The 11,788-nt window shown below is 42.5% G+C and overlaps 1 protein-coding gene across 1 annotated transcript; it reads right to left on the reverse strand.

Moving 5' to 3' along the window:
• Positions 1–106: 106 nt before the first annotated feature.
• LOC103354764 (histone-lysine N-methyltransferase NSD2-like) lies at positions 107–11,424 on the reverse strand (the record flags this gene model as incomplete). Its single annotated transcript, XM_008278283.1, has 12 exons — positions 107–2,776; positions 3,846–4,044; positions 4,241–4,347; positions 5,494–5,635; positions 5,992–6,108; positions 7,207–7,476; positions 7,609–7,712; positions 8,089–8,291; positions 8,380–8,536; positions 9,973–10,152; positions 11,004–11,204; positions 11,298–11,424. Coding segments are annotated over 12 exons (2,124 nt in total), but the record flags the coding sequence as incomplete, so codon positions are not given.
• Between the last annotated feature and the right edge of the window lie 364 nt (positions 11,425–11,788).

The raw sequence follows: 11,788 nt of genomic DNA on the forward strand, positions 1-11,788 counted from the left end.
TTCAACACAAGTGAATGATTTGTCACCAAAATAACATCTGAACCCAAATTTCAGGGCTTCAGACCAACTTGAAGCCACGTTGGAGACAAAACAGACATACAGCGGATGAACGTTTGACCACTTTTTTTTATTGCACGATTCAACTGACGTGAGATCCTGCACAAAAGTGTTTCAGCACTGCATCAGGGGAGGAAAAAAAAACAACAAAAAAAAACATACAACGTGGAGAGATTGTATGATATTTACAATAGATGCATCACTATGACCACTTATACATTATGTACATATTAGTCTCTGGTTCGCTATGACAGTAGTTACAGAGTGAAACCCTCTAACGCCACGTTACGCCTCAGCTCTACAGGGAATTACAGTGCTTAGGAAAAGAAAACGACGACTGGCTGGACTACATTCACTCAACACAAGAATCAGGGTTAGGATGACGGTCGGTACGCAGGAGGAGGAGGAGGAGGAGGAGGAGGACACTCGTACGACACTCGCTGCACTTTCACAGGTGGGACAAAAAAAAGAACAAAAAAAAAGTGCAGGTACGTTAAAAAACAAAACAAAAACAGCCTCCTGTTGCGTCTGTACAAGTCTAATGTGGGGTTTTTTTTCCTTTTCTGGGGATGTTTTTGGAGATTAAAGGTCAAACACGAGCACCAACGAAAACCTCCCAGAACAGCTGATTGAATCTTCAGAACGTCTCGAAGCACTTTTTAAATCAGCATGATGATGACCGAGTGTGGTTGAGGTGGATAAAAGTGGATTTTTCTTGCCTTTTCTGGTAAAATAAGACGATTTTCACTCGTTTAGAGCTCAAAAATTCAACAGAAACTAATCAGAGAAGGCGTAGAAATCCTGATTTGCCGACATAATGAGCAGATTTAAGGCGTCGTGGGAAATAAAATCGTTATTTTGGACGCTTTAAATTCAGCTAGGAGTCGAGCAGCACCGGCACTCACTTAAGATTTTGACTTAAAAATGATAGAAATGAGGTTGAGGTGAAAACGATGTGGATTTCTGAAAGCCTGAGTTGTTCCCCTGATGGCTAAAAACATCCAGGCTGCTGTTAATTATGTTCTCAGTGGTCCTAACGCCAAAGACTTTCACTTAACGTCACCATTTTCAGCTCTTACATCCGTTTAGGTTTAATGAGGCTTTTAGCGAGTAGTGGAGCTTTCTGCAGTGATAATAAAGACCTGAATGTCAGTTTTGAAGCATGAGCGTGTTGTAGGGAGCCGGTGTGGACAGAAAACAGGGTTTCACAGCTGAGATGTGAGTCCTAACATCCCCACCGCGCCGCGCAATCCCCTCGACAGACGATAAACTGAGTTACGAGGTGTCGGCCAGCGTTAAAGCGTCCGACGATAATCGGACTTTGAAGCCTCCTGAGGATTAAAAAAATAACACCGAGGGTCGATAAAAAGTCCAGCGTTCAGGTTCCAGACAGCATCACGGGAGTATTTATACCTAAAAAAAACAAACTTTGTACCTCAGATTTTCAAATACTAAAAAAAACAAAAAAAAGCACCAAAAGGACTCGGCTGTGAAACACAAGTCTCGCTCTCATTCCTTCATTTTTTAAATTTTTTTTTGTTAAATCATCAAACGGAGAGCGTCGAAAACCTCCCGGTAGTGTTTGTTTCTTAGCGGCGGTTTAACCCCTCGTTCTCTGGACGTGACTTGCAGCATCTTTGAGAGAAAAAAATAAACGAAAAAAAAAAAAAGCTGAGCTAAAACAAGATAACAGGTTGTAAAATAGCATCTACAGTTAAACGATCTACGGCTACTGAAGCCTACCCATAGTGTCTCGTTTGATAGGAAATCTGGCATATATATACTATATATATAAAAATAAAAACCATCCATTTGGCAACCTGTTTGACGCCGTACACCAACTCCAGTCATAATAATTTTGGTCTTTGATATACACATATATAGATATAGCGATAAAACTCTGCTGTTCAAGGTAATCCGTGTTGAGTGAAGGAGGGGAGGGCGACTGAGATTCAAGTTAGCAGACGGCCAGTCTAACTTCAGGCTGGATTTTGTCGGGTTTCTTTTGTTTTTCTAATAAAACGACACAAACAACAACAACAACAAACAAAAACAAGGCAGTTTGGTTGGTGGAAGAGTGAATCCAGTAGCTGAAGTAGGTGTCCTGACCTGCTCGTTTGTGCTTTACCACAGATGGTTCGACTCAGTGCAGACAAACAGAAAAACAACAAATAAAAACCTGAAAACGATGATAATAATAATAATAACAAAGAACGAGCGGCTAGCTGAAGGCCGAGCACGTGAGAGATCAGCGGCGTTCCCTGATGACGAAGATGTACAGTGCCTTGGTTCCTGTGATTCTGAAACACGACGGAGGGAGGGGAGGGTAAAAAAAAAAAAAAAAAAAAAGAAGAAGGATGTGAGAGTCTTGGTTTGGTCTGTTGGCGCCCTGAAAGGTCACTTCAGGCCTCGGCTGCTTTCCTCTTGGAGCCCTTCGTTTTGGCCTCGGCTCCGTCCGCCTTCCTGGAGCCTTTAGCGGGGAGGCCGGTGTTAGCGACGGCGGCGGCAGCGTTGGTCTCCGAGCCGGCGGCGTCTTGCGCCGGGCCGTCGGCTCCCTCCAGCTCGTCGTGCTCCATGCAGCACAGCTGGCCGGTGGCGGGCCACGGACGCAGCGCCCCCTCCTGGTGGGCCTTGCAGAAGGAGTTGGGGCAGAGCTGGCAGAAGGCCTCCGAGTTCTTCCCGCAGACGTCACAGTGGTGCCAGGGGCAGTCCCAGCGGCCTGCAGGGGGCACAAGAGCAGGGTGAGCAGGAAGCACACATTAGTCCCTCCAGTCTCTGGCTGGAATACATCCACCAGACACAAATCAGGATTACGTTTTTAACAACACAAAAACTTAAAGCAGTGTCTGGAAAAGATGGAGAGATAAATCTGAGCACAACTGATGAAGCAGAAGGTGAATAAAAACTGATTGTTTTGGGATTTTTTGTTGCTTTTCTGGTGAAAGACTGAACATTATTACTTTTTTTAGACAGTGAAAACTCAAAAGCATTGCTGAACCGTAAAAACAATCCACACATTGACTACTTACAGTCATTCAGAACTGCAACTATAAATAGAATAAACGACTAGTTACCATTCTGTGAACTGATTAATCAGTTTGAGCCATTTTTGAAGGAAAAAAAACCCAAGTTGAAACTGAAAATTTGAGCATTTTCTCAGCTTCTTTTCTCCTCTATGACAGTAAACTGAACATAATTGAGTTTTGGACAAAACAAGACGTTTGAGGACGTCGTTTTGGGCTTTGAATGGCATTTTCCATCGTTTTCTGACGTTTTTAAAACCAAGCAGCCAAACGATTAGTTGAGGAAATAATCCACAGCCACATTATAAATCCTCACATATGAGCATCTGGAACCAGCAAATGTTTGGGATTTTTACTGGAAGACCACAAACGACTGACTTATTTACCGCTAATCTATTCAGCTCAATTAGAATTCAACTAGTCTGCAGTCAAGTCCAGAGCGACATAAACCCAGAAACCAGAACAAATCAAGTGGAAAAACTACGGTATGTGTTTAAAAATAATCTCAAATGAAGCTGAAATGTGTAAAACGTACACAAGTCAACCAATTTACGGGCAGTTTTGGAGTCAAACGGTTCTCTAATCCTGCAGAAAGTCCTCTGTAGAAGATCTAGTGTGTGGAGATTAAATATTATGAAAGTCTGCAGTTTTTTTCATGTTCGACCTTTGAGCTATCAGTCCTGTTCCTTGCTGATAATCTGAACAAACTCTGGTGTGATCCTGCAGTAAAAAGCTAAAGCTGCAGCGTCTCAGGTGTTTTCTCACCGAAGGGTCTCTTGGTGAGGTTCAGGCAGGACAGGTGATAAGCTTTGGTGCAGGTTTTCTTATCACAGAGCACCAGCTGCCCTCCGTCTCTGCAGCGGAAACACTCGTCCTCGGACTTCTTCTTCCCCTCAGTTTTCCTCTTCTTGTATTTCCTCTTCAACCTCTTTCCTTTTGGATCGGCTGCATGGCCGTTGGAGTTCTGCGGAGGAGGTGGAAAACCTTAAAACTTAACCGATGTAGTTTTTCCAGCGAGCTCGTTCTACCACCGTGACCACTCAAACTTCAACAGCAGCTGTTAGTCAGTTAAACTCAGGTTTCTGAGCTGATACTTGCTGTGAATTGCGTTAATAATCTAAATCACATGAAGAAGTTGCAGCTGTGGTTGTGAAGCTCACCTTCGGTCGATCTCCCAGAAAACCGCTGCAGTTCGGAGCTCCGCAGCGGCAGACAGTCTTCTCGTTGCCGAGGCAGTCCAGGTTGTAGTTGAAGGTTAACTCGGTCCCTGAGACCCGAAACATCAAAAACAGGAAAATAAATAAAAGATATAATATTTAAAAATAAATAAATAAATCGTCCAACTTGGTAGAATAACTCCATGAGGCGCGTTCCATCCCAAATCATCACATTTTTAGAGTAACTTCTACTCGACCAGCTCTGATTTGTGTTTTAAAACATCCACATTCTGTGCTGTAAAATTTAAAAGATATTTGTCAAATTTTAGAAGGATACATCAAATGCTTTCCAGGATATGTTTTTTGTTTTATTTTTTAAATTGCCCACTTTCAGCACAGTTTTTGAACTTTAAGGTCTCAAGAAGTATTAAAGATAAAAGGTTAAAAAAAATTAAAATACACCAATATATACTTTTTAAATGATATTGGGAGAATTATTTTGAAACTCGAGGACGTGACTTGGCTCAGACCATCTACCAATATTTGTGTTTTTGTGGAACAACTTGTCAAACCTGCTTCATCGGTTATGGAAGCTAAACAATAACAATTTGACCTATTTTATTTTGTGATGAAGTATTTCAAAATAAATAGTATTTTATTTTTCTTTTATTTTTATTATTGTGACATGCAGCTGAATGTGGTTCAGTAAATGCTACTAGTGGACTCCTGCTTTATCTTTTTTTTTTGCTATTGTGAGTTTGACGGGACTTTTTATGGCAGCTTTTTTTTAAACCTATAATCACAGACTTCTACAGATACTTGTCCAATACTGCAGATTCTGAATCATCAACATGTCGAGAAATACCTGAAAATTTCAGGCTTTAATCTTTAACAGCCACAAATTTCAATACAGAAGAAAAAATGTTGAAAGTGGGTCGATGGTTAATTTTAAAGAAAATGTTATATTATGAAGTATTTGATAAATTAAGACAAAAATTCCAAAAAACATATCTTCATAAATATCTAAACAGACAAACAGAAATTCTCTACAAATTTGCTACATTTTAAAATTAATTATCTTGAAAAGTACGTGATAAATCAATCTAAAATTTACAGATACAAGTTTAAATATTAAAAGATTATGGTAAAAAAAAAAAAACACAGCTTCAAGCGAGTGAGAATTGGCTGAGCAGAAGGCCCCATGATGACTAGAGGTGGAATAACCCATAAACGACTAAAATAAAACCTTCTCTCACCTGACGGGATGTCACAGACGGCGAACAGACCGACCCGAGTGTCGCCGTTCACCGTCCACTTCTGAGTCTCACAGTTGGGCTGACAGCTGTGGTTCATGAAGCGAGAGTAGTTTCCTTTCGGACCGGCGTCGATGATTCGGTCCTTAAAAAACACAACAGAAAGAAATTCTAGTTTCCTCCACCTGAACCTTTTGTTATATTTCTTGCAATAAAAACCAACAACAAACACCTCCTTCCTGCGGTTTGTATCGTATTACCAGCAGATCTGTTTAATATCTGTGGTTGTAAATGTCGTATTGGCTACTGTAATGCTGCAGTTGTCTGTCACGCAACATTCCCAATGCAATACTGTTCATGTAGCTCCCAGTGGAAACGGCTGCTGCTGCTGCTGGGCAAACAGAACCCGACACACTGCGGAGCTGCCCGGAGACACTCAACAGAACCCACACGGGAACACAAAGCACAGCAGACACAACACAGCATAGGACCGGCGCCGACCTTGTCGATGGTGAGCATGTAGAAGTCGGTGATGTTGTTCTCGTGGGCGTACTTGATCCTCGCCCGGCACTCCTCCTCGTCGATCAGCTCCCCGATGTACTCGTTCACAAACTCCCCCTGTTTGAGAAACGCTGTGATCAGAGCGGACACCAGCCTTTTCCCACAAACATGGGCACTTTAAACACGCTCTCTTGCACATATCTACAGCTGTATATTGCAGATAAACAATCATTTTCTTCTATAACCTCCTGCTGCTTGTTTAAAACGGATCAAACTTCTTGTGTGTGTTCACATGTCTGGCCAAGAAAGCAGATTCTTATATCAGCGGGTCATAACAGATGGCCGATAACGATGTCAGCTGAAGGTTTACAGCTTTGTTTGAAAATCTCACATAAAAATAAATAAATCTGAAGCCTGTTCTTATTTTTCTAAGTGAATGTATGCGTTTAAAAGTAGTATTTTAGTTCTGCTGCTGCCAGTGAATCATTAGGATAACAGCTGGTATGATAATATGTTAATTCTGCGTCAGGAAAGATTTAATAGTCTTTACTGATGGGCGGGAAAAGTGTGCATCTATCATCAACCGATCAAATGAATTGGAAAATATCAACATCTGCATTCCAATGTTTATGTTTTACAGCCTTATATCACAGCATTTCATTTCAAAGTGAGAATCCTGCCTGTAATATTTATCAGCATTGTATATAAACTACTCTCGGTAGATGGTTTACTGCTACAAAAGCACCAGAAATACTTCAGCATGCACTCCAAGTAAAGCCAACCAGTGCAGGGTTTTTTTAGAGGAGAGTTTGTAACATTTAAAAATAAATTAAGCGACTGCAAACGAATGTCTTGACATTTTAAAAGATTTTGAAAAAATGAAACCGTTACTGGAAGAATCAGAACTCTGGTGGACAAACTACAGAGAAGAGTGACCTGTAATAAAACAAGTCTTTGGCTTTTCTGTATTGTAGTTGTTTACAGGCTGACACCAACATTAATTAATCTAAAATGAGCCTTGCAGACCCTAATGAAGACTTACAAGTTGATGTATGTTGGTCTGTTTGTTCGCTTATTTGCTTGAAGAATAAATTATGTCAATGCCTTGGGTGGTTTTTTTAGACATACTGACCATTATCAAGTGTAATATGTGCGTTTTCTTTTGACGTCTCACACCTGAGACGGCGTTTCATGGCAGGACGACCCTCTGCTCACCTTCTTGATGTCCCTCAGGGAGATCAGACCCCAGCCTTTGCCCGGCGTCTTGATGATCTGGGTCTCCGGGTAGAGGCGTTTGGTGAAGTCCTGGTTGCAGCAGCGCTCCCCGCTGGGACACACCTGAGGGTGGCACTCGTACTGCAGCATGCGGTTCAGGCACTCGGACTCGAACCCGCACGGCCTCTCGTCGGTCGGCTTGCAGTTGCACTTGGGGATCTCGGAGATGTCGGCGGTGTAGACCTGAACCTTGCCGAAGGGTTTGTTGACCTGAGAGGAGGGAGCAGTAGGGAAAAAAAAGCTATATATCTCTCCTCCATTTATTTATTGATGTGCAGCAAACTCCTCTCATGCAGCAGGTTTGTATCTGAAACATAAAAAGCAAAGAGTGGCTTTTCAGACCTTGATAAATTTATACGGGGGCGGTTTTCGGCTGTTCTCTTGAGCTTCCTTGGCCTCTCGCTTCAACTTCATCTCCTTGAATCGAGCTTCAGCCTCCAACAGAGCTGCAGAGAGGACAAAAAACAGCATAAAAACACAGTACATTTAGTTTAATCTGGGGAAATATTCATTTCAACGCTTAGTTAAAGGCGATCCTTCAAAATAAAAGTCCTTCTGGTTTATACTGAGCAGCAGGTGAGCTGATATTTACACAAAACACATCATTTATTGCGGCTTTTCATGGACTTTTGTACAAGGTTAAAACAGGAAGCTGCATTTTTTACTAGATATTCTTGATCTACAATTAAGTCAATGTAAAAAAGGAATCAGAGAAGACAGAAGTGATTCCTGCAATTATTTCTGTTTTTTGTTCTTTTCATTAGCAATCATTTGACTAAGACATGAATAAAATATTGCAAAGCGGCGGCGGAGACCCCTCACCGTTCTTGAAGACTTTGCCGATGCCGGTCCTCTGATGCTTGCTGCCCCTGTCGCCCTCCATGTAGGGAAACACTCGGCCCTGGTGGGTCCAGAAGTAATCCTTGGAGCCGAAGAAGAACACCGGGAACTCTCCGATCTCGTGCTTAAGGTGCTGGATGTTGGTGGGAATGCTTCTTGGGTGGTGGATTTCTGCCGGCCACCATCTAAGAAGAATATAAAAAGCCAGGAGCAAGAATAAGTCACTTGTTCAGTTTAAAAGCAAAAAGAAGCAGCAGCGTCTGTTCTTCTCACCTGTATGTTCCCAGTTTGACCCAGATGATGTCCCTGTACTTGGGCTTCTTCCCGGCTCGGCAGTCGTTGCAGAACCAGCTCCCGTCGGGCATGGCGATGTTCAGGCAGTCAGGGTGGAAAGCCGCGGGGCAAGACTCGCAGCACAGCAGCTGGCCTCCTGCAGCACGAAAACATAAACCGAATTAAACCTGAGAGGACGCGGAGTAATTTCGATGTTCACTTATGAGTCAGCTCCGTTTTTATAGAGCATCCTTCTGCACAGGGGTGATAAAAACAAGCTTAGTCTGACTAAAAGCCAAAAAGAAAAGGAAAACAAGCTGCCGCATAGGTGTTTGTTAATCGACTCAAACACATGCTGTTGCGTCCTTTGTGAGACAACAAGGAACAAGGCTGGCGGATTTCTGCAGGGCTTCGCTTTGGTGGCTAAAACTCCCAAACATAAAAGCAACCAGACGGCTAGAAAAGACGAGCTCTCCTTCTGTGTTTCTGCATCATCTCGAGCACACAAAACTGGCAGCGACTTCGACTGAAAATCGCCTCCCAGGAGCCGTTCTTCTGATTTTCTAGCAGCATGCGAGATTAACGGCTCCGCAGTCAAGATTTAGAGCGGTCGGTCGTGCCAAAACGGTTTTCTAACTGCCCTTCAGAGAGATTAGGGCAATGGTTTTCATGCTACACTCTGTTGCTCCGGGGCAACACTAGGAAAATCTACAACCTTTTAACGTCACATAACTCTCTTTCTGCAGAGCTGCTGTTGCTGTGCATTAAAGCAGAGACTCCTGCAGAGTTTTAAACGCCGACTCTGCATATTGCCATGATGTTAATAAGTGCAGCTACTGTTGATGCAGTTATCTGCGAAATAAACCGATCGATAGCCAGTGTGAGGCACAATCTGGGCAGCTTAACACCTCTGCTGAATAAAAGAGGGAAAAATGTATAGCACAGTGGTTCTTCTTTAAAATCAGAGGAGGTCTAGTTCAATATTCAGAAGCATCGCATTAGAAAAAGTTTGAAGCAAAAAGGACATTTAGTTAAATAACTGCCTTTTCTGTAGAAATGCCTTTTTATGCTCGCTTGAGGTGATTTTTCACTTTCTTGAAAGACTAATTGCGCTTCAAGGGAGATGAAAACACCTTTTCTAAATAAGTTTTGACGCTAAAAACATTTAATTCACACGACTGATCGGCTGTTTCTTTGGTCTTCGTCTCTGGACAGCATGAAACACGACCAATACCAGTTGAACAAACACAACTTGCCTGATTTTGTCTCACAGATGGACAAAGTTTCGTTTATTTCTTTCAAGTATATTTTGCAACAACAGTTTTTTTCCCCCCCAGCTTCGTCTACTGTTGTTACGTAGCGTTTATCACGACCTTATCAAAAGCAGTTAATGGAAACAAGTCTAATTCACAATTTTTCTTTAAATATTTTTGAGATATTTAAAAAATTCGCCTCAGAATTCACTTGAAAATTATACAGAATCACAACTGTCGTCATCTGACATTAATCTCAGCTGCACAAAAGTGCCTCAAAACAAAAGCCATCAACACCAGTAGCTGCCCTCCCCCGCCGACAACAGGAGAGGTGACGAACCTTTAGAGCAGACGAAGCACCAGCTGACGTTGACGTGACTGTGGTGGCTGTAGCCCTTCTTGGCGTTGAAGTGGTTGGTGCAGATGATGGCGGTGTTGGTGATCATCTCGCTCCCCGCGGCCACGCACTGGTCGCCGACGTGATACGCTACCGGGCAGCGCAGGCAACGCATCAACCTCCCTACAGCGCAGAGAGAGAGAGGATTGGACACCAGATTACACTTAATATACTGATGAACAGCTCTGCAGCACATACAGATCTTCACTGTTGATTATTTACTTGATTAACTGATAAGCTTTTTGGTCTATCGAGTCGTAGAAAACGTTGAAAAATGTCAGTGCTTCCCAAAGCCCAACATAAAATAAAATCACATATGTTGCCCAAAAGTCAAAGATTTTAAATTTACTGTCACAGAAGAATAAAGAAACCAGAAAACATTCACATTGAAGAAGCAGGAATCAGAGAATTATGACTTTAATTATTCTAAAAAAAAACCCGACTCAAACCACCTATTCAGTCATGAAAATAGATATTAATTCAGTAGTTGACAATGAATTGATGGATTTGTTGCAGCTCTACTGGTGAACAGAAACTCAGCAACCCAAAATAATGAAACCATCATTTAATAGCTGAAACTACTTTTAGTCACAAAGACGTCAGACTTCTGATATTTTTTACATTAAACTATAATTTGCTTTTGTCTTCAGGTCCAAACAAGACAATTCCTGTTGCAGAAACATTTCTGCAGATAAATTCTGAATCCTACATGTAGTTTTTCACTGTACTTTCCACACCTTTATTGATACAGATGTTTTTTCACGTGTAAAATATTTCTGTCCATTAATCATCATCTCATCTAACTTTTCTGAAACTCAAAATGTCATTATGCCTTCCTGGTTGATAAGAATGACGATTTGTTGCCTTTACAGCTGTAAAATCACAAACTTTCAACCTGCTCAGCTTAAAAAAGCATCGTGTGTGAATGTACAAACTGATGATAACTAAATCAGAAGAAGCTTAAGCTGACTCACCCTTGGTCGACCTTTGCTTGGTGCGGCAGCCGTAGTGGCAGCTGAGGCAGGCGTGGAGCGGGCAGCGGAAGCCCCTGTTGTCGAACACCGTCAGGGGGTTCAGGCGGACGCAGGCCTCGTGGTAAAACTTGCCGCAGTGCGGGACGTGACAGCGGCGGACTTTACCATCCGACTGCTTGCAGTTGAAGCACGCGTGAACTCCTGAGAAGACAAAAAGGGAGGAACGCGCTACTTATGTTACTGTTGAAAACTCTCTCGAGGTCGGTTTCCGTGGACGAGGCGCGGCGTCCTCACCTGTGCTGCACGCCTGGCACTGCAGCTTGTCGTCGAGTTTGAGGGACGAACCCAGACAGTGGAGGTGAAACATCCCTAAACACTGACCTTCGCAGGGCACCAGGTCGTCACCGGCCTGCTCACACACCTGCACAAAAACACATACACTCAGTTTAAAACGCAGCAGAAACAGAGACACGTGGAACCAGAATTACAGCGCTTCCCACTGCAGGAACTTTGCAACCATGGTGCACGTTCTGACTGCAAGAACCACCCTCATAGAACTTCTTTCAGAATAAAGTACCGACTTCGGCATCTCAGTTTTGGTTAACTTGGAGAGAACAAACATCAATTTTTACTCTTTCAATTACACTGCCGAGTAACAGCCTTCTCCTCTCGAACATAACCATCAACATAAAAGTCTACATGCAATATAGGCAAGACAAAATATATAAAACTAAAAAAACAGCACTTACAGCAGCTGTGACCATTGCACCACAAAAACAAAAATA

Source organism: Stegastes partitus, unplaced genomic scaffold, assembly GCF_000690725.1.
Source record: "Stegastes partitus isolate 25-593 unplaced genomic scaffold, Stegastes_partitus-1.0.2 Scaffold119, whole genome shotgun sequence".
Lineage (NCBI taxonomy): Eukaryota > Metazoa > Chordata > Actinopteri > Pomacentridae > Stegastes > Stegastes partitus.